Here is a 24,389-nt window from a genome sequence, read left to right on the forward strand (position 1 = left end):
AAACATCCATTCATCTACACCTAAAGTCTCCCTCTTCAGTCCCTTGCTCGTATTCTTCCTCTTCTTTTTCTGCTTTTTGTTTTTCTTCACCTTCTTCCTCTACTTCAGCTTCTTTTTCATCTTTCTCTTCCTCCCTTTATATTATCTTTATTCTTCTTCTACTTCCTCTTCTTATTCTTCCTTTTCTTTAACTTCTTTCCCTCCTTCTCTCTCTTCCTCACAATCTTCTTTTTCTTATCCTTCTTCCTCCACACCTTCTTCATCACTTCCCTCTTCTCCTTTTACTCTTCTCTTTTTCTTCCCATTCTTATTTTAATTCTTTCGTTTTCCTCCTTCTTCCTTTTCTTTACTTTCCTCTTATTCGCCATCTCCTTCTTTTCTTCCTCTTCTTATTCCTCTTTTTCCTCTTCTTCCTTTTCTTTACATTCTTTATCTTCTTCATCTCCTTTTTCATTTTCTCCTTCATCGTCCTATCCTTATTTTCTTCCTCTGGTTATTCTTCTCCTTCCTTTTCTTTACCTTCTTCATCTCCTTCTTCATTTTCTCATTCTCCATCTTGTTATTCTTCTTCTTCCACTTCTCCTTCCTTTTCTTTACCTTCATCTCCATCTTGTTATTCTTCTTCTTCCACTTCTCCTTCCTTTTCTTTACCTTCATCTCCTTCTTCATTTTCTCCTTCTCCCTCTCCTTTTCTTCCTCTTGTTATTTTTCTTCTTCCAGTTCTCCTTCTTTTTCTGTTCCTTCTTCATCTCATTCATTTTCTCCTTCTCCCTCTTGTTATTCTTCTTCTTCCACTTCTCCTTATTTTTCTGTACCTTCTTCATCTCCTTCATTTTCTCCTTCTCCCTCTTGTTATTCTTCTTCTTCCACTTCTCCTTCCTTTTCTTTACCTTCATCTCCTTCTTCATTTTCTCCTTCTCCCTCTTGTTATTCTTCTTCTTCCACTTCTCCTTCTTTACCTTCTTCATCTCCTTCTTCGTTTTCTCCTTCTCCCTCTCCTTTTCTTCCTCTTGTTATTCTTCTTCTTCCACTTCTCCTTCCTTTTCTTTACCTTCTTCATTTTCTCCTTCTCCCTCTCCTTTTCTTCCTCTTGTTATTCTTCTTCCACTTCTCCTTCCTTTTCTTTACCTTCTTCATCTCCTTCTTCATTTTCTCCTTCTCCCTCTTGTTATTCTTCTTCCTCCACTTCTCCTTCCTTTTCTGTACCTTCTTCATCTCCTCCTTCTCCCTCTTGTTATTCTTCTTCCTCCACTTCTCCTTCCTTTTCTTTACCTTCTTCATTTTCTCCTTCTCCCACTACTTTTCTTCCTCTTGTTATTCTTCTTCCACTTCTCCTTCCTTTTCTGTACCTTCTTCATCTCCTTCTTCATTTTCTCCTTCTCCCTCTTGTTATTCTTCTTCCTCCACTTCTCCTTCCTTTTCTGTACCTTCTTCATCTCCTCCTTCTCCCTCTTGTTATTCTTCTTCCTCCACTTCTCCTTCCTTTTCTTTACCTTCTTCATTTTCTCCTTCTCCCACTACTTTTCTTCCTCTTGTTATTCTTCTTCCACTTCTCCTTCCTTTTCTGTACCTTCTTCATCTCCTTCTTCATTTTCTCCTTCTCCCTCTTGTTATTCTTCTTCCACTTCTCCTTCCTTTTCTTTACCTTCTTCATCTCCTTCATTTTCTCCTTCTCCCTCTTGTTATTCTTCTTCTTCCTCCACTTCTCCTTCCTTTTCTGTACCGTCTTTCTCTCCTTCTTCTCTTTCTTGCAGCCCACCCTGGACCAGTCCTCGGCAGCGGAGAATGCACAGCCTCTGCTCCTGAAAGCGCTGATTTGCAGGGTGAGTGCGTCTTTTCAGAAGAGCTAATCACACTGTAAGTAATGCGTTCTTTATTACAGGCCTCGTGCTGCTCGCTCGCTGCAGGGATCGGGTTGGGTTACAAGTGACACGGATCTGCGGCCCACTCCCATACACATCAGTCGGAATGATACAAGCGGCCGATCATATCATCAGTTTTGTCAGGGCGGATTTACTAATATCTTACACTGAGACGAGCAATTAAGAAATATGCCGCATTTTACCGCTCCACTTAGCCACGCCCCCTTTAGAAAGTCTCAGAAACACATTATACGTTTTTAGGCGCGGCAGGTCTCCCGATTCACTTCCCTCAGAATTATGGTGCATTTTGTTAGTAAATCTCCCTTCCCCCTTTGTATAAATCTCATCATCTCTGACCCCAGGAGCTCACAATCTAATCCCCACACATCACACAAAGTATCACTCCCATCATCTAATTCTATCCAGTGTATTATTCCCATCATCCCTGTCCGGATTAGTCCCCATCTCACACACCAAGGGGTCAGTTGACTTATTAGGCCTCATGCACCCAAACTTTTTTTTGGTCCGCATCCGATCCACATTTTTTGTGGGTCGGATTCGGACCCATTCACTTCAGTGGGGTCGCAAAAGATGCGGACAGCCTACCGCGTGTGTCCGCATCCGTATGTCCGTTTTACGGACAAGGATAGTACTGTTCAATTAGGGGCCAGATGTTCTGTCCCGCAAAATGCGGAAAACACACGCCCAGTATCCGTGTTTTGCGGATTCACAATTTGTGGACCACAAAACAGGCTACAGTCGTGTGAATGAGCCCTTGTATGATTTTAGAACACGGAGAAAGCTACAGGACCCCCAATCAGCAGCACAAATCTCTCTCCCGTCCTGATCATTTGTTACATTGTGTCAGTCTTGAATCCAGGTTGTTTACATCAGGGAGAACTCTCAGGACTGGATACAATTGTTACAAACCCTCAGTTGTGAGAAGTATTAGGTCTGTACAGGTTTTCTGACTCAGGATATAAGAAGGAATTTTCCAGTTCACTGACAGCAAGCCGAGGTCTTGACACTTGAAGTCTTATATAAGACCAGTCCTTTAACATAACGTCTGTCCTGAGAGCAGGGGACCCCGGTATGTGTGGGGGGGCGATGGCCGGACTGAGCATGTAAACATTTATTTTCTGTCTGATAAGGGGTTAAAGACGCATGTTCCAGCACATAGGGTCCTGGCCTGGACTGAACACTGCTCCTCTTGTTCACTCTGTTTAATGGAACATATTTGCAGCGCAGGATTCCTCGCCGTCATCCCCAGGTGCAGCGCTTATTTCATCACTCTCTGCGCCCCCATTATAAAACGCCAGGCGGCTGCAATCAGACGTATAGGATCTGTGCAGTGATGTCAACGTACAGACTGCGGCCAATCGCGCTGCCCTCCGGACTGCGTGTCCCCCCAAACCACAGTGAGGACACCCACCGTACTCAGTGTATTGGGGGACCAAGGAAAACACACAGATCTGCTGCCCCCGTATAATACAGGATAAGTAATGTATGTACACAGTGACTGCACCAGCAGAATAGTGAGTGCAGCTCTGGAGTATAATACAGGATGTAACTCAGGATCAGTACAGGATAAGTAATGTATGTACACAGTGACTGCACCAGCAGAATAGTGAGTACAGCTCTGGAGTATAATACAGGATGTAACTCAGGATCTGTACAGGATAAGTAATGTATATACACAGTGACTGCACCAGCAGAATAGTGAGTGCAGCTCTGGAGTATAATACAGGATGTAACTCAGGATCAGTACAGGATAAGTAATGTATGTACCCAGTAATTCCACCAGCAAAATAGTGAGTGCAGCTCTGGGGTATAATATGGGGGTCGTTAAGTATTTTGTGTTGCAGTCTTTCAGACTGGTCAACCCTGGATACCCATCTCACAGACCAGAGATGCCAACTATTAGGAACTATGTGGATTAAGTAACAATTAACATGTTATACTAATTACTGCTTTTTAGAAAAACAAGCAGCAACACAATTTCCGCATGTTACTCATGCCGAGCTGCCTCTCTCTAACTTAACTCCTGGAAAGTGTTATTTTGTGACAATACGGAGCAGTGTATGTCGCACCCTGAGATAAATGCGCTGGCATAACATTTATACCGGGAAGGGCTCATGAACATGGCTACAGCTTCAGCCCCCATCCGATCTGCCTTTTTAGCGGACCCATTTATTTCAATGGGGCTGCAAAAGATGTGTAGAGCTCACCGTGTGCTGTCTGAATCCACACGTCCGATCCGCAGTGAAAAAAATGGCAGCATGCGCTCGGCCGGGATCCACGATTGGCGGACCGCAAAACACTTATGGCAGTGTGAATAAGCCCTAATACTCTTACTTATTAGGTCACTTTCACACGGGCGAGTTTTCCGCGCGGGTGCAATGCATGAGGTGAACGCATTGCACCCGCACTGAATCCGGACCCATTCATTTCTATGGGGCTGTGCAGATGAGCGGTGATTTTCACGCATCACTTGTGCGTTGCGTGAAAATCGCAGCATGCTCTATATTGTGCGTTTTTCAAGCAACGCAGGGCCTATAGACATGAATAGGGCTGCGTGAAAATCGCAAGCAAGTGCGGATGCGGTGCGATTTTCACTCATGGTTTCTAGGTGACCATGGTGATGGATCATGTGATGAGCGCAGTGATGTCACCAAAGGTCCTTTTCCTCCCTGGTCCTCAAAGAAGAAGAATGAAGACGAGCCGGGTTGCACGAACAAGTGGATGAGGTGATTTTAATTTAATTTAATTTTTTTAACCCCTCCATCCCTAATTAACTAAGCATTCTGTATTAGGAATGCTATTATTGTCCCGTGTAACCATGTTATAAGGGAAATAATAAAATCTACACAACACCGATCCCAAACCTCAACTTCTGTGAAGAAGACCGGGTTCGGGTCTCAGTACCAAACATGCCGATTTTTAAACGCTTTGCACTCGCGCAGAAAAATCGTGCATTTTCCAGCGACACATCTGCATCCTATCCGGCCCTCACACACAAGGCCCGTGTGAAAGAGGCCTAAGAGTCATGGGCAGCAAGTTACAATCAGATTATGTACAATTATATCAAGTAACTCATGTTAAAGAGTCTATCTACACAGTGCTGATAATATATGTCTATTATATGGCCCAACGTTAAACCATATGTCTATGACCCTCATTGTAACGCGTGACATATGTAATGAGTCTCCATAAACAGGAAAGTCACTGTGTACATACATTACTTATCCTGTACTGATCCTCAGTTACATCCTGTATTATACTCCAGAGCTGCACTCACTATTCTGCTGGTGCAGTCACTGTGTACATACATTACTTATCCTGTACTGACCCTGAGTTACATCCTGTACTATACTCCAGAGCTGCACTCACTATTCTGCTGGTGCAGTCACTGTGTACATACATTACTTATCCTGTACTGATCCTGAGTAACATCCTGTATTATACTCCAGAGCTGCACTCACTATTCTGCTGGTGCAGTCACTGTGTACATACATTACTTATCCTGTACTGATCCTCAGTTACATCCTGTATTATACTCCAGAGCTGCAATCACTATTCTGCTGGTGCAGTCACTGTGTACATACATTACTTATCCTGTACTGATCCTCAGTTACATCCTGTATTATACTCCAGAGCTGCACTCACTATTCTGCTGGTGCAGTCACTGTGTACATACATTACTTATCCTGTACTGATCCTGAGTTACATCCTGTATTATACTCCAGAGCTGCACTCACTATTCTGCTGGTGTAGTCACAGTGTACATACATTACTTATCCTGTACTGATCCTGAGTTACATCCTGTATTATACTCCAGAGCTGCACTCACTATTCTGCTGGTGCAGTCACTGTGTACATACATTACTTATCCTGTACTGATCCTGAGTTACATCCTGTATTATACTCCAGAGCTGCACTCACTATTCTGCTGGTGCAGTCACTGTGTACATACATTACTTATCCTGTACTGATACTGAGTTATATCCTGTATTATACTCCAGAGCTGCACTCACTATTCTGCTGGTGCAGTCACTGTGTACATACATTACTTATCCTGTACTGATCCTGAGTTACATCCTGTATTCTACTCCAGAGCTGCACTCACTATTCTGCTGGTGCAGTCACTGTGTACATACATTACTTATCCTGTACTGATCCTGAGTTACATCCTGCATTATACTCCAGAGCTGCACTCACTATTCTGCTGGTGCAGTCACTGTGTACATACATTACTTATCCTATATTATACTCCAGAGCTGCACTCACTATTCTGCTGGTGCAGTCACTGTGTACATACATTACTTATCCTGTACTGATCCTGAGTTACATCCTGTATTATACTCCAGAGCTGCACTCACTATTCTGCTGGTGCAGTCACTGTGTACATACATTACTTATCCTGTACTGATCCTCAGTTACATCCTGTATTATACTCCAGAGCTGCACTCACTATTCTGCTGGTACAGTCACTGTGTACATACATTACTTATCCTGTACTGATCCTGAGTTACATCCTGTATTATACTCCAGAGCTGCACTCACTATTCTGCTGGTGCAGTCACTGTGTACATACATTACTTATCCTGTACTGATCCTGAGTTACATCCTGTATTATACTCCAGAGCTGCACTCACTATTCTGCTGGTGCAGTCACTGTGTACATACATTACTTATCCTGTACTGATCCTCAGTTACATCCTGTATTATACTCCAGAGCTGCACTCACTATTCTGCTGGTACAGTCACTGTGTACATACATTACTTATCCTGTACTGATCCTCAGTTACATCCTGTGTTATACTCCAGAGCTGCAATCACTATTCTGCTGGTGCAGTCACTGTGTACATACATTACTTATCCTGTACTGATCCTCAGTTACATCCTGTATTATACTCCAGAGCTGCAATCACTATTCTGCTGGTGCAGTCACTGTGTACATACATTACTTATCCTGTACTGATCCTCAGTTACATCCTGTATTATACTCCAGAGCTGCACTCACTATTCTGCTGGTGCAGTCACTGTGTACATACATTACTTATCCTGTACTGATCCTGAGTTACATCCTGTATTATCCTCCAGAGCTGCACTCACTATTCTGCTGGTGCAGTCACTGTGTACATACATTACTTATCCTGTACTGATCCTCAGTCATATCCTGTATTATACCCCAGAGCTGCACTCACTATTCTGCTGGTGCAGTCACTGTGTACATACATTACTTATCCTGTACTGATCCTCAGTCATATCCTGTATTATACCCCAGAGCTGCACTCACTGTTCTGCTGGTGCAGTCACTGTGTACATACATTACTTATCCTGTACTGATCCTCAGTTACATCCTGTATTATACTCCAGAGCTGCACTCACTATTCTGCTGGTGCAGTTACTGTGTACATACATTACTTATCCTGTACTGATCCTCAGTTACATCCTGTATTATACTCCAGAGCTGCACTCACTATTCTGCTGGTGCAGTTACTGTGTACATACATTACTGTATTGATCCTCTAGTATACTCCAGAGCTGCAGAGACGATGAGGTATTGGTACATTTAAGAATGTGGATAACCACGCCCCCTTTCCCTGCCCCTTCGCTTTTGATTTACAGCCGATAGCTTTCGGCTGTTCCGCAAAGCCGTCCGAGTGTAAGGGCGCGTCAGACGTTCACGTTCGCGGCTGTCAATCAGAGGTGAAGGGGCAGGGAAAGGGGGCGTGGTTATCCTGACTTGAAGCGAGGAGGCCGCTGCCCCCTTGACTCCGCTGTTACATGGCGCCTGCAGGGAATTAAAGTTCGTTTTTTAAGATTTTGGTGCATCTGGCCCGAGAAAGAAAAGGATCTTTGGAACATACCGCTGGCTTCTTTAAGGTAATGCTGGCGGTTTGGGAGGCGTTTTTTAGGTGACAGGTTCCCTTTAACGTAATGCTCCTCCACAGCAGCCAATCACATTGCAGCTCTCTCTGAGCGGGGTCAGGAGGTGAATCCCCCTGGTCGTCCCGCTGCTCCTGGTGAAGGGGACGCGGCTCCTGATCGGTGTCCAGGGCGAGGATCGGGGCGGGCGGCAGGGCGGGCGCGGGGGGCGCAACACGCTTATAATGTCACGGTGTTGGTTCATTATGGTAAGCAGAAAGTCCTGCCGCAGCCATGGTACAAGCAGGTCTGTCGTCACAGTGTATCATCACTGCCCGGTACCAGCATCATGGCCGTCACCCAGCTTTCCCAGGAGCAGACGGAGCTCACAAGGAAACACAGACCAATAGTCTTGTATTTAGGCTACTTTCTCACTGGCGTTTGGTGCGGATCCGTCATGGATCTGCACAGACGGATCCGTTTGCATTATCTGTAACAAAGCCAAGACGTTTGGCTCAGTTTCGTCAGGCGGACACCAAAACGCTGCGGGCGGCCTCCAGAGCGGAACCGAGACGGATCGGAGGCAAACTGACGCATTCTGAGCGGATCCTTTTCCAATCAGAATGCATTAGTGCAAAACTGATCCGTTTTGGGCCGCTGAGCCCTGAACGGATCTCAGAAACGGAAAGCCAAAACGCCAGCGTGAGAGTAGCCTAAGGGGGAGGGGAAATTATATAAGTAGATCTTTGAGCTCCTCCCCTTACTGAGGCCCCTCCCTATGTATGAGGCTCCTCCTCTGTATATGTGCAGCAGTGACTCCTCTCCATGTGCTTACATACAGCAGCCAATCTGAACAAGCTGAGCTGCAGTGTAAAGCATAGCGGAGAGACAGAGCCACAGCCTGAGCCTCTGGTGAGACAGGAGGTGGAGTTCAGACTGAGCTGCAGTCAGCAGATACTTATACACAGTGTGTGTGCTTTAGTTCTTGTCTATAGGGGAACCCAAGCTCCGCCTTCTATAGTGGTATCGGTCGGACGATGCGGACAGGACTGCAGTAATCTGGGCGGGAGGCTGCGCGGAGGACTAAGGCGTCCAGGACCAAATGTAGAAAAAGAAATGGCAGACCTGAAGCCCCCGGGCCCAGTGCCTCTGTAATAGGGCCCCACCTACCCTTTGTCATCTTATGTGGCAGAGGGGCCCCGCACACTCTTGCCTAGCACCCCCTATAGCTACATCATTGGAAACAAGCATAGCTGCTCCAGGAATGCCTTGTGTTCCCTTCCCTCCTGTTTGCAGTCGTGTCCATGGTAACAGGTGCTGTCTGATGATGTCATCAGGCGGCCTGTCAGTGATCAGGGTGTTCTGATGAGGTCACCATGGATGGACGTCACCAGCATTTACTGATGATGATCATTTCCACCAAAGAACCAAGAACCACCAGCCTCAAAAAAATCTGAGCAAAAAAGTTGCCTATTTTTAAGGACTGTCTGAGAAATTTCTGGGGGGTTGTCTCTTCCTGCAGATTCTCTTGGTTACGTCCTTGGCTATGCTCCAGGATGACGCATGGCTAGCACTGACTACTGGCCGCACTTGGGGACGTCCTGCAGAACAGTCCGTGGGCTCCTCATCCAGACATGGCGCCCACCATCACAAGCAGACCCACCGAGCAAGGAAAACATAAAGAAGACTGGGCCTCGCTGGGCGCCACACTGACCTTGACCACCAATCCTTTACTATACGGGCTGCTGAGCCCCCCAGGATGTGACAGCCACATGGGTGGCAGGAGGAGGGGGTATTCCTGGATGATATAGGGGTATAATAGTCCAGGTGCCCCCCAGGATGTGATAGTCACATGGGCAGGGCCGTCTTTTATATTGATTGGACCCTGGGCAAAAATTTACTTGGCCCCCTGGATCCCGCCTTCCCGCACCTTAGCAGGCAGTCACGCCCTCCACCACAACACACAAAAAATCCACACACCTCATAGAGTCCAGTGAATTCCTGTAAATACTTCCAGTTCTGAAGACTCCAGCGGCTCAGGATCAGGGCTCTGGGCTCAGGCTGGAAGTGGGCACCGCTCTGCAGGAAGGAGACCGGGGCTCGGCTCACCCTAGTGTTACAGTGCACCCCACAGTATGCAGTATAGCACCCTATAGTATACAGCAACCCACAGCATAGCACCCTATAGTATACAGCACCCCACAGTATGCAGTATAGCACCCTATAGTATACAGCACCACACAGTATGCAGTAAAGCAGCCTATAGTATACAGCACCACACAGTATGCAGTATAGCACCCTATAGTATACAGCACCACACAGTATGCAGTATAGCACCCTATAGTATACAGCACCACACAGTATGCAGTATAGCACCCTATAGTATACAGCACCACACAGTATGCAGTATAGCACCCTATAGTATACAGCACCCCACAGCATGCAGTATAGCACCCTATAGTATACAGCACCCCACAGTATGCAGTATAGCACCCTATAGTATACAGCACCACACAGTATGCAGTATAGCACCCTATAGTATACAGCACCCCACAGTATGCAGTATAGCACCCTATAGTATACACCACCACACAGTATGCAGTATAGCACCCTATAGTATACAGCACCCACAGTATGCAGTAAAGCAGCCTATAGTATACAGCACCACACAGTATGCAGTATAGCACCCTATAGTATACAGCACCCCACAGTATGCAGTATAGCACCCTATAGTATACAGCACCAAACAGTATGCAGTATAGCACCCTATAGTATACAGCACCCCACAGTATGCAGTATAGCACCCTATAGTATACAGCACCCTACAGTATGCAGTATAGCACCCTATAGTATACAGCACCACACAGTATGCAGTATAGCACCCTATAGTATACAGCACCCCACAGTATGCAGTATAGCACCCTATAGTATACAGCACCACACAGTATGCAGTATAGCACCCTATAGTATACAGCACCCCACAGTATGCAGTATAGCACCCTATAGTATACAGCACCACACAGTATGCAGTATAGCACCCCACAGCATGCAGTATAGCACCCTATAGTATACAGCACCCCACAGTATGCAGTATAGCACCCTATAGTATACAGCACCCCACAGTATGCAGTATAGCACCCTATAGTATACAGCACCACACAGTATGCAGTATAGCACCCTATAGTATACAGCACCACACAGTATGCAGTATAGCACCCCACAGTATATAGTAGAGCAGTATAGCACCCCACAGTATACAACACCTCACAGTATACAGTAGAGCAGTATAGCACCTCACCGTATACAGCACCCCAAACTATACACGATACAGCAGCCCACACGATACAGCCCCCCACACTATACAGTACAACAGTATAGCACTCCACACTATACAACACCCACAGTATACAGGCCCCCACAGTATACAGGCCCCCCACAGTATACAGGCCCCCCACAGTATACAGGCCCACACAGTATACAGGCCCCCCACAGTATACAGGCCCACACAGTATACAGGCCCCCCACAGTATACAGCACCCCACTATACAGTAGTTTACAGTATATTAGCATAACAGCCCCTGTCACCTTTTTCTGATGTAATCTTCACAAAAAAAGCTCCACAGAAACTTCTCCTGCAACACTCCTGGTAGGACCTGTGATGACCTCATAGCCATGTGACCAGTAATATTGCTAGGTGACTGGTCACATGGTGATGAGGTCATCTAAGGTCCTAGATCACAGCTCTCACAGACACAGTACGCTGGCGGGACTCAGTGCCGGCAGGCATGGCATGGCAGCACCCCCTGTGTAGCTGACACCCGGGGCAGTGGCTAGCAGGGCTCAAGAGGCAGCTGCCTTGGGCCCCCCAGGAGCAACTGGGCCCGGGGCAGCTGCCCCTTTTGTCTCTTGGTAAAGATGGCCCTGCACATCGGTGGCAGGAGGAGGGGGTATTCCTGGGTGATATAGGGGTATAATAGAGCAGGAGCCCCCCAGGATGTGACAGCCACATGGGTGGCAGGAGGAGGGGGTATTCCTGGGTGATATAGGGGTATAATAGTCCAGGAGCCCCCCAGGATGTGATAGTCACATGGGTGGCAGGAGGAGGGGGTATTCCTGGGTGAAATAGGGGTATAATAGTCCAGGTGCCCCCCAGGATGTGATAGTCACATGGGTGGCAGGAGGAGGGGGTTTTCCTGGGTGATATAGGGGTATAATAGTGCAGGAGCCCCCCAGGATGTGACAACCACATGGGTGGCAGGAGGAGGGGGTATTCCTGGGTGATATAGGGGTATAATAGTCCAGGTGCCCCCCAGGATGTGATAGTCACATGGGTGGCAGGAGGAGGGGGTATTCCTGGGTGATATAGGGGTATAATAGTCCAGGTGCCCCCCAAGATGTGATAGTTACATGGGTGGCAGGAGTAGGGGGTATTCCTGGGTGATATAGGGGTATAATAGTCCAGGTGCCCCCCAGGATGTGACAGTCACATGGATGGCAGGAGGAGGGGGTATTCCTGGGAGATATAGGGGTATAATAGTGCAGGAGCCCCCCAGGATGTGATAGTCACATGGGTGGCAGGAGGAGGGGGTATTCCTGGGTGATATAGGGGTATAATAGTGCAGGAGCCCCCCAGGATGTGACAGTCACATGGGTGGCAGGAGGAGGGGGTATTCCTGGGTGATATAGGGGTATAATAGTCCAGGTGCCCCCCAGGATGTGATAGTCACATGGATGGCAGGAGGAGGGGGTATTCCTGGGTGATATAGGGGTATAATAGTGCAGGAGACCCCCAGGATGTGATAGTCACATGGGTAGCAGGAGGAGGGGGTATTCCTGGGTGATATAGGGGTATAATAGTCCAGGAGCCCCCCAGAATGTGACAGTCACATGGGTGGCAGGAGGAGGGGGTATTCCTGGGTGATATAATGGTATAATAGTCCAGGAGCCCCCCCAGGATGTGACAGTCACATGGGTGGCAGGAGGAGGGGGTATTCCTGGGTGATATAAGGGTATAATAGTGCAGGAACCCCCCAGGATGTAATAGTCACATGGGTGGCAGGAGGAGGGGGTATTCCTGGGTGATATAGGGGTATAATAGTCCAGGAGCCCCCCAGGATGTGACAGTCACATGGATGGCAGGAGGAGGGGGTATTCCTGGGTGATATAGGGTATAATAGTGCAGGAGCCCCCCAGGATGTGATAGTCACATGGGTGGCAGGAGGAGGGGGTATTCCTGGGTGATATAGGGGTATAATAGTCCAGGAGCCCCCCAGGATGTGATAGTCACATGGGTGGCAGGAGGAGGGGGTATTCCTGGGTGATATAGGGGTATAATAGTCCAGGAGCCCCCCAGGATGTGACAGTCACATGGATGGCAGGAGGAGGGGGTATTCCTGGGTGATATAGGGTATAATAGTGCAGGAGCCCCCCAGGATGTGATAGTCACATGGGTGGCAGGAGGAGGGGGTATTCCTGGGTGATATAGGGGTATAATAGTCCAGGAGCCCCCCCAGGATGTGATAGTCACATGGGTGGCAGGAGGAGGGGGTATTCCTGGGTGATATATAGTGGAATAATAGTGCAGGAGCCCCCCAGGATGTAATAGTCACATGGGTGGCAGGAGGAGGGGGTATTCCTGGGTGATATAGGGGTATAATAGTCCAGGAGCCCCCCAGGATGTGACAGTCACATGGGTGGCAGGAGGAGGGGGTATTCCTGGGTGATATAGGGGTATAATAGTGCAGGAGCCCCCCAGGATGTGATAGTCACATGGGTGGCAGGAGGAGGGGGTATTCCTGGGTGATATAGGGGTATAATAGTCCAGGTGCCCCCCAGGATGTGAAAGTCACATGGGTGGCAGGAGAAGGGGGTATTCCTGGGTGATATAGGGGTATAATAGTCCAGGTGCCCCCCAGGATGTGAAAGTCACATGGGTGGCAGGAGGAGGGGGTATTCCTGGGTGATATAGGGGTATAATAGTCCAGCAGCCCCCCAGGATGTGAGTGACAGTCACATGGGTGGCAGGAGGAGGGGGTATTCCTGGGTGATATAGGGGTATAATAGTCCAGGAGCCCCCCAGGATGTGACAGTCACATAGGTGGCAGGAGGAGGGGGTATTCCTGGGTGATATAGGGGTATAATAGTGCAGGAGCCCCCCAGGATGTGATAGTCACATGGGTGGCAGGAGGAGGGGGTATTCCTGGGTGATATAGGGGTATAATAGTCCAGGAGCCCCCCAGGATGTGACAGTCACATGGGTGGCAGGAGGAGGGGGTATTCCTAGGTGATATAGGGGTATAATAGTGCAGGAACCCCCCAGGATGTGATAGTCACATGGGTGGCAGGAGGAGGGGGTATTCCTGGGTGATATAGGGGTATAATAGTGCAGGAGCCCCCCAGGATGTGATAGTCACATGGGTGGCAGGAGGAGGGGGTATTCCTGGGTGATATAGGGTATAATAGTCCAGGAGCCCCCCAGGATGTGATAGTCACATGGGTGGCAGGAGGAGGGGGTATTCCTGGGTGATATATAGTGGAATAATAGTCCAGGAGCCCCCCAGGATGTGACAGTCACATGGATGGCAGGAGGAGGGGGTATTCCTGGGTGATATAGGGTATAATAGTGCAGGAGCCCCCCAGGATGTGATAGTCACATGGGTGGCAGGAGGAGGGGGTATTCCTGGGTGATATAGGGGTATAATAGTCCAGGAGCCCCCCCAGGATGTGATAGTCACATGGGTGGCAGGAGGAGGGGGTATTCCTGGGTGATATATAGTGGAATAATAGTGCAGGAGCCCCCCAGGATGTAATAGTCACATGGGTGGCAGGAGGAGGGGGTATTCCTGGGTGATATAGGGGTATAATAGTCCAGGAGCCCCCCAGGATGTGACAGTCACATGGGTTGCAGGAGGAGGGGGTATTCCTGGGTGATATAGGGGTATAATAGTGCAGGAGCCCCCCAGGATGTGATAGTCACATGGGTGGCAGGAGGAGGGGGTATTCCTGGGTGATATAGGGGTATAATAGTCCAGGTGCCCCCCAGGATGTGAAAGTCACATGGGTGGCAGGAGAAGGGGGTATTCCTGGGTGATATAGGGGTATAATAGTCCAGGTGCCCCCCAGGATGTGAAAGTCACATGGGTGGCAGGAGGAGGGGGTATTCCTGGGTGATATAGGGGTATAATAGTCCAGCAGCCCCCCAGGATGTGAGTGACAGTCACATGGGTGGCAGGAGGAGGGGGTATTCCTGGGTGATATAGGGGTATAATAGTCCAGGAGCCCCCCAGGATGTGACAGTCACATAGGTGGCAGGAGGAGGGGGTATTCCTGGGTGATATAGGGGTATAATAGTGCAGGAGCCCCCCAGGATGTGATAGTCACATGGGTGGCAGGAGGAGGGGGTATTCCTGGGTAATATAGGGGTATAATAGTCCAGGAGCCCCCCAGGATGTGACAGTCACATGGGTGGCAGGAGGAGGGGGTATTCCTAGGTGATATAGGGGTATAATAGTGCAGGAACCCCCCAGGATGTGATAGTCACATGGGTGGCAGGAGGAGGGGGTATTCCTGGGTGATATAGGGGTATAATAGTGCAGGAGCCCCCCAGGATGTGACAGTCACATGGATGGCAGGAGGAGGGGGTATTCCTGGGTGATATAGGGTATAATAGTGCAGGAGCCCCCCAGGATGTGATAGTCACATGGGTGGCAGGAGGAGGGGGTATTCCTGGGTGATATAGGGGTATAATAGTCCAGGAGCCCCCCAGGATGTGATAGTCACATGGGTGGCAGGAGGAGGGGGTATTCCTGGGTGATATAGGGGTATAATAGTCCAGGAGCCCCCCAGGATGTGACAGTCACATGGATGGCAGGAGGAGGGGGTATTCCTGGGTGATATAGGGTATAATAGTGCAGGAGCCCCCCAGGATGTGATAGTCACATGGGTGGCAGGAGGAGGGGGTATTCCTGGGTGATATAGGGGTATAATAGTCCAGGAGCCCCCCCAGGATGTGATAGTCACATGGGTGGCAGGAGGAGGGGGTATTCCTGGGTGATATATAGTGGAATAATAGTGCAGGAGCCCCCCAGGATGTAATAGTCACATGGGTGGCAGGAGGAGGGGGTATTCCTGGGTGATATAGGGGTATAATAGTCCAGGAGCCCCCCAGGATGTGACAGTCACATGGGTGGCAGGAGGAGGGGGTATTCCTGGGTGATATAGGGGTATAATAGTGCAGGAGCCCCCCAGGATGTGATAGTCACATGGGTGGCAGGAGGAGGGGGTATTCCTGGGTGATATAGGGGTATAATAGTCCAGGTGCCCCCCAGGATGTGAAAGTCACATGGGTGGCAGGAGAAGGGGGTATTCCTGGGTGATATAGGGGTATAATAGTCCAGGTGCCCCCCAGGATGTGAAAGTCACATGGGTGGCAGGAGGAGGGGGTATTCCTGGGTGATATAGGGGTATAATAGTCCAGCAGCCCCCCAGGATGTGAGTGACAGTCACATGGGTGGCAGGAGGAGGGGGTATTCCTGGGTGATATAGGGGTATAATAGTCCAGGAGCCCCCCAGGATGTGACAGTCACATAGGTGGCAGGAGGAGGGGGTATTCCTGGGTGATATAGGGGTATAATAGTGCAGGAGCCCCCCAGGATGTGATAGTCACATGGGTGGCAGGAGGAGGGGGTATTCCTGGGTAATATAGGGGTATAATAGTCCAGGAGCCCCCCAGGATGTGACAGTCACATGGGTGGCAGGAGGAGGGGGTATTCCTAGGTGATATAGGGGTATAATAGTGCAGGAACCCCCCAGGATGTGATAGTCACATGGGTGGCAGGAGGAGGGGGTATTCCTGGGTGATATAGGGGTATAATAGTGCAGGAGCCCCCCAGGATGTGATAGTCACATGGGTGGCAGGAGGAGGGGGTATTCCTGGGTGATATAGGGTATAATAGTCCAGGAGCCCCCCAGGATGTGATAGTCACATGGGTGGCAGGAGGAGGGGGTATTCCTGGGTGATATATAGTGGAATAATAGTCCAGGAGCCCCCCAGGATGTGACAGTCACATGGGTTGCAGGAGGAGGGGGTATTCCTGGATGATATAGGGGTATAATAGTCCAGGTGCCCCCCAGGATGTGAAAGTCACATGGGTGGCAGGAGGAGGGGGTATTCCTGGGTGATATAGGGGTATAATAGTCGAGGAGCCCCCCAGGATGTGAAAGTCACATGGGTGGCAGGAGGAGGGGGTATTCCTGGGTGATATAGGGGTATAATAGTCCAGGAGCCCCCCAGGATGTGACAGTCACATTGGTGGCAGGAGGAGGGGGTATTCCTGGGTGATATAGGGGTATAATAGTCCAGGAGCCCCCCAGGATGTGAAAGTCACATGGGTGGCAGGAGGAGGGGGTATTCCTGGGTGATATAGGGGTATAATAGTCCAGCAGCCCCCCAGGATGTGAGTGACAGTCACATGGGTGGCAGGAGGAGGGGGTATTCCTGGGTGATATAGGGGTATAATAGTCCAGGAGCCCCCCAGGATGTGACAGTCACATAGGTGGCAGGAGGAGGGGGTATTCCTGGGTGATATAGGGGTATAATAGTGCAGGAGCCCCCCAGGATGTGATAGTCACATGGGTGGCAGGAGGAGGGGGTATTCCTGGGTAATATAGGGGTATAATAGTCCAGGAGCCCCCCAGGATGTGACAGTCACATGGGTGGCAGGAGGAGGGGGTATTCCTAGGTGATATAGGGGTATAATAGTGCAGGAACCCCCCAGGATGTGATAGTCACATGGGTGGCAGGAGGAGGGGGTATTCCTGGGTGATATAGGGGTATAATAGTGCAGGAGCCCCCCAGGATGTGATAGTCACATGGGTGGCAGGAGGAGGGGGTATTCCTGGGTGATATAGGGTATAATAGTCCATGAGCCCCCCAGGATGTGATAGTCACATGGGTGGCAGGAGGAGGGGGTATTCCTGGGTGATATATAGTGGAATAATAGTCCAGGAGCCCCCCAGGATGTGACAGTCACATGGGTTGCAGGAGGAGGGGGTATTCCTGGATGATATAGGGGTATAATAGTCCAGGTGCCCCCCAGGATGTGAAAGTCACATGGGTGGCAGGAGGAGGGGGTATTCCTGGGTGATATAGGGGTATAATAGTCGAGGAGCCCCCCAGGATGTGAAAGTCACATGGGTGGCAGGAGGAGGGGGTATTCCTGGGTGATATAGGGGTATAATAGTCCAGGAGCCCCCCAGGATGTGACAGTCACATTGGTGGCAGGAGGAGGGGGTATTCCTGGGTGATATAGGGGTATAATAGTGCAGGAGCCCCCCAGGATGTGATAGTCACATGGGTGGCATTAGGAGGGGGTATTCCTGGGTGATATAGGGGTATAATAGTCCAGGAGCCCCCCAGGATGTGACAGTCACATGGATGGCAGGAGGAGGGGGTATTCCTGGGTGATATATAGTGGAATAATAGTGCAGGAGCCCCCCAGGATGTAATAGTCACATGGGTGGCAGGAGGAGGGGGTATTCCTGGGTGATATAGGGGTATAATAGTCCAGGAGCCCCCCAGGATGTGACAGTCACATGGGTTGCAGGAGGAGGGGGTATTCCTGGGTGATATAGGGGTATAATAGTCCAGGAGCCCCCCAGGATGTGATAGTCACATGGGTGGCAGGAGGAGGGGGTATTCCTGGGTGATATAGAGTATAATAGTCCAGGAGCCCCCCAGGATGTGATAGTCACATGGGTGGCAGGAGGAGGGGGTATTCCTGGGTGATATAGGGGTATAATAGTCCAGGAGCCCCCCAGGATGTGATAGTCACATGGGTGGCAGGAGGAGGGGGTATTCCTGGGTGATATAGGCTATAATAGTGCAGGAGCCCCCCAGGATGTAATAGTCACATGGGTGTCAGGAGGAGGGGGTATTCCTGGGTGATATAGAGTATAATAGTCCAGGAGCCCCCCCAGGATGTGATAGTCACATGGGTTGCAGGAGGAGGGGGTATTCCTGGGTGATATAGGAGTATAATAGTCCAGGAGCCCCCCCAGGATGTGATAGTCACATGGGTGGCAGGAGGAGGGGGTATTCCTGGGTGATATAGGGGTATAATAGTGCAGGAACCCCCAAGGATGTGATAGTCACATGGGTGGCAGGAGGAGGGGGTATTCCTGGGTGATATAGGGGTATAATAGTGCAGGAGCCCCCCAGGATGTGATAGTCACATGGGTGGCAGGAGGAGGGGGTATTCCTGGGTGATATAGGGGTATAATAGTCCAGGTGCCCCCCAGGATGTGAAAGTCACATGGGTGGCAGGAGGAGGGGGTATTCCTGGGTGATATAGGGGTATAATAGTCGAGGAGCCCCCCAGGATGTGATAGTCACATGGGTGGCAGGAGGAGGGGGTATTCCTGGGTGATATAGGGGTATAATAGTGCAGGAGCCCCCCAGGATGTGATAGTCACATGGGTGGCAGGAGGAGGGGGTATTCCTGGGTGATATAGGGTATAATAGTCGAGGAGCCCCCCAGGATGTGATAGTCACATGGGTGGCAGGAGGAGGGGGTATTCCTGGGTGATATAGGGGTATAATAGTGCAGGAGCCCCCCAGGATGTGATAGTCACATGGGTGGCAGGAGGAGGGGGTATTCCTGGGTGATATAGGGGTATAATAGTCCAGGTGCCCCCCAGGATGTGATAGTCACATGGGTGGCAGGAGGAGGGGGTATTCCTGGGTGATATAGGGGTATAATAGTGCAGGAGCCCCCCAGGATGTGATAGTCACATGGGTGGCAGGAGGAGGGGGTATTCTGGGTGATATAGAGTATAATAGTTCAGGAGCCCCCCAGGATGTGATAGTCACATGGGTGGCAGGAGGAGGGGGTATTCCTGGGTGATATAGAGTATAATAGTGCAGGAGCCCCCCAGGATGTGATAGTCACATGGGTGGCAGGAGGAGGGGGTATTCCTGGGTGATATAGGGGTATAATAGTGCAGGAGCCCCCCAGGATATGATAGTCACATGGGTGGCAGGAAGAGGGGGTATTCCTGGGTGATATAGGGGTATAATAGTGCAGGAGCCCCCCAGGATGTGACAGTCACATGGGTGGCAGGAGGAGGGGGTATTCCTGGGTGATATAGGGGTATAATAGTCCAGGTGCCCCCCAGGATGTGAAAGTCACATGGGTGGCAGGAGGAGGGGGTATTCCTGGGTGATATAGGGGTATAATAGTGCAGGAGCCCCCCAGGATGTGACAGTCACATTGGTGGCAGGAGGAGGGGGTATTCCTGGGTGATATAGGGGTATAATAGTGCAGGAGCCCCCCAGGATGTGATAGTCACATGGGTGGCAGGAGGAGGGGGTATTCCTGGGTGATATAGGGGTATAATAGTCCAGGAGCCCCCCCAGGATGTGATAGTCACATGGGTGGCAGGAGGAGGGGGTATTCCTGGGTGATATAGGGGTATAATAGTGCAGGAACCCCCCAGGATGTGATAGTCACATGGGTGGCAGGAGGAGGGGGTATTCCTGGGTGATATAGGGGTATAATAGTGCAGGAGCCCCCCAGGATGTGATAGTCACATGGGTGGCAGGAGGAGGGGGTATTCCTGGGTGATATAGGGGTATAATAGTGCAGGAGCCCCCCAGGATGTGATATACACATGGGTGGCAGGAGGAGGGGGTATTCCTGGGTGATATAGGGTATAATAGTCGAGGAGCCCCCCAGGATGTGATAGTCACATGGGTGGCAGGAGGAGGGGGTATTCCTGGGTGATATAGGGTATAATAGTGCAGGAGCCCCCCAGGATGTGATAGTCACATGGGTGGCAGGAGGAGGGGGTATTCCTGGGTGATATAGGGTATAATAGTGCAGGAGCCCCCCAGGATGTGATAGTCACATGGGTTGCAGGAGGAGGGGGTATTCCTGGGTGATATAGGGTATAATAGTCGAGGAGCCCCCCAGGATGTGATAGTCACATGGGTGGCAGGAGAAGGGGGTATTCCTGGGTGATATAGGGTATAATAGTCCAGGAGCCCCCCAGGATGTGATAGTCACATTGGTGGCAGGAGGAGGGGGTATTCCTGGGTGATATAGGGTATAATAGTGCAGGAGCCCCCCAGGATGTGATAGTCACATGGGTGGCAGGAGGAGGGGGTATTCCTGGGTGATATAGGGTATAATAGTGCAGGAGCCCCCCAGGATGTGATAGTCACATGGGTTGCAGGAGGAGGGGGTATTCCTGGGTGATATAGGGTATAATAGTCGAGGAGCCCCCCAGGATGTGATAGTCACATGGGTGGCAGGAGAAGGGGGTATTCCTGGGTGATATAGGGTATAATAGTGCAGGAGCCCCCCAGGATGTGACAGTCACATTGGTGGCAGGAGGAGGGGGTATTCCTGGGTGATATAGGGTATAATAGTGCAGGAGCCCCCCAGGATGTGATAGTCACATGGGTTGCAGGAGGAGGGGGTATTCCTGGGTGATATAGGGTATAATAGTGCAGGAGCCCCCCAGGATGTGATAGTCACATGGGTTGCAGGAGGAGGGGGTATTCCTGGGTGATATAGGGTATAATAGTCGAGGAGCCCCCCAGGATGTGATAGTCACATGGATGGCAGGAGGAGGGGGTATTCCTGGGTGATATAGGGTATAATAGTGCAGGAGCCCCCCAGGATGTGATAGTCACATGGGTGGCAGGAGGAGGGGGTATTCCTGGGTGATATAGGGGTATAATAGTGCAGGAGCCCCCCAGGATGTGATAGTCACATGGGTGGCAGGAGGAGGGGGTATTCCTGGGTGATATAGGGTATAATAGTGCAGGAGCCCCCCAGGATGTGATAGTCACATGGGTGGCAGGAGGAGGGGGTATTCCTGGGTGATATAGGGGTATAATAGTGCAGGAGCCCCCCAGGATGTGATAGTCACATGGGTGGCAGGAGGAGGGGGTATTCCTGGGTGATATAGGGGTATAATAGTGCAGGAGCCCCCCAGGATGTGATAGTCACATGGGTGGCAGGAGGAGGGGGTATTCCTGGGTGATATAGGGTATAATAGTGCAGGAACCCCCCAGGATGTGATAGTCACATGGGTGGCAGGAGGAGGGGGTATTCCTGGGTGATATAGGGGTATAATAGTCGAGGAGCCCCCCAGGATGTGATAGTCACATGGGTGGCAGGAGGAGGGGGTATTCCTGGGTGATATAGGGGTATAATAGTGCAGGAGCCCCCCAGGATGTGACAGTCACATGGGTGGCAGGAGGAGGGGGTATTCCTGGGTGATATAGGGTATAATAGTGCAGGAGCCCCCCAGGATGTGATAGTCACATGGGTGGCAGGAGGAGGGGGTATTCCTGGGTGATATAGGGTATAATAGTGCAGGAGCCCCCCAGGATGTGATAGTCACATGGGTGGCAGGAGGAGGGGGGCGCAGGATGTGAACAATAGGAGGAGGAGGAGGGAGGCAGAGTCTGGGGCTGATCTGGGTCCGGGCGGCAGAGATCTCGGCGTTACACGGGAGATGGAGCCGGGGAGCGCCCCTCACTGACCGCACACCGTGGAGCCCCCCGGAGGATCGAGCTCCCCGGCCCCGGCGGCTGCAGCCATGAACGCGGCGGAGGTCACGGAGGATGGCGGCGGCGGCGGAGGAACGGATTCGGAGGTGGAGGCGTTTTTCCGGACAGGTAGGAGCCGAGGCCTGGGCAGGGGCAGTGCGGGAGAAGGGGATGAATGGACGGCAACTCCCCTCCGCCCATACATTCTATTACTACCCCCATCATACCCAACTGTACACTGTATTACAACCCCCATCATATCATGTATTACTACCCCCATCATACCCAACTGTACACTGTATTACAACCCACCATATCATGTATTACTACCCCAATCATACCTAACCATATACTGTATTACAACCCACACTATACAATGTGTTACTACCCCCACCATATCATGTATTACTACCCCCATTATACCCAATCCTATCATGTTTTAAAACCTACACCATATAGAGTATTACTACCTCCACAATAACATATAATATAAGCACCACCAAATAATGTATCACTACCCCCATACTACCCCCTTCGCTGCTACATTAACCCCCCAACGTGACGAAGCCTCTACTTGTAAATCCATAAAATGACCCCATTATACAATGTATCACTATCTGCCCCATTATACAATGTATCACTATCTGCCCCATTATACAATGTATCACTATCTGCCCCATTATACAATGTATCACTATCTGCCCCATTATACAATGTATCACTATCTGCCCCATTATACAATGTATCACTATCTGCCCCATTATACAATGTATCACTGTCTGCCCCATTATACAATGTATCACTGTCTGCCCCATTATACAATGTATCACTGTCTGCCCCCATTATACAATGTATCACTGTCTGCCCCCATTATACAATGTATCACTATCTGCCCCAATATACAATGTATCACTATCTGCCCCCAATATACAATGTATCACTATCTGCCCCCAATATACAATGTATCATTATCTGCCCCCAATATACAATGTATCACTATCTGCCCCTATTGTACAATGTAACACTGCATTATGGGGGCAGATAGTGAATCACTCCCCTCCTCTTATATTAATGTCCCCTATATACAGTAATTTAATGTCCCCTATATACAGTAACCCCTCCTCATATTAATGTCCCCTATATACAGTAACCCCCCTCCTCTTATATCAATGTACCCTATATACAGTAATCCCCCTCCTCTTATATTAATGCCCCCTATATACAGTAATCCCCCTCTTATATTAATGTCCCCTATATACAGTAACCCCCTCCTCTTATATTAATGTCCCCTATATACAGTAACCCCCTCCTCTTATATTAATTCCCCATATATACAGTAATCCCCCTCCTCTCATATTAATGCCCCTATATACAGTAATCCCCCTCCTCTCATATTACTGTCCCCTATATACAGTAATCCTCCTCTTATATTAATGTCCCCTATATACAGTAATCCCCCTCCTCTTATATTAGTGCCCCTATATACAGTAACCCCCCTCCTCTTATATTAATGCCCCATATATACAGTAATCCCCCTCTCATATTAATGCCCCCTATATACAGTAATCCCCCTCCTCTCATATTAATGCCCCTATATACAGTAATCCCCCTCCTCTCATATTACTGTCCCCTATATACAGTAATCCCCTCCTCTTATATTACTGTCCCCTATATACAGTAATCCCCCTCCTCTCATATTAATGCCCCTATATACAGTAATCCCCCTCCTCTCATATTAATGCCCCCTATATACAGTAATCCCCCTCTTATATTAATGTCCCCTATATACAGTAACCCCCTCCTCTCATATTAATGCCCCCTATATACAGTAATCCCCCTCCTCTCATATTACTGTCCCCTATATACAGTAATCCCCCTCCTCTCATATTAATGTCCCCTATATACAGTAATCCCCCTCCTCTCATATTAATGTCCCCTATATACAGTAATCCTCCTCTTATATTAATGTCCCCTATATACAGTAATCCCCCTCCTCTTATATTACTGTCCCCTATATACAGTAATCCCCCTCCTCTAATATTACTGTCCCCTATATACAGTAATCCCCTCCTCTTATATTACTGTCCCCTATATAC

The 24,389-nt window shown here is 49.6% G+C and overlaps 1 protein-coding gene across 6 annotated transcripts in view; it reads left to right on the forward strand.

Annotated features, from left to right (window-relative positions):
- Positions 1–22,226: 22,226 nt before the first annotated feature.
- Positions 22,227–24,389, forward strand: part of KALRN (kalirin RhoGEF kinase) — a 270,877-nt gene continuing 268,714 nt past the window's right edge. For all 6 annotated transcript variants that reach the window (XM_040439928.1, XM_040439929.1, XM_040439930.1 and 3 more), the window contains exon 1: positions 22,227–22,422. In XM_040439928.1, coding sequence (XP_040295862.1) covers positions 22,344–22,422 — 79 coding nt within the window. In that variant the 5' untranslated portion in view covers positions 22,227–22,343. The remainder of the gene's footprint in view (positions 22,423–24,389) is intronic.

The sequence above is a fragment of the Bufo bufo genome, chromosome 7 (genome assembly GCF_905171765.1).
Source record: "Bufo bufo chromosome 7, aBufBuf1.1, whole genome shotgun sequence".
NCBI classification, from domain to species: domain Eukaryota; kingdom Metazoa; phylum Chordata; class Amphibia; order Anura; family Bufonidae; genus Bufo; species Bufo bufo.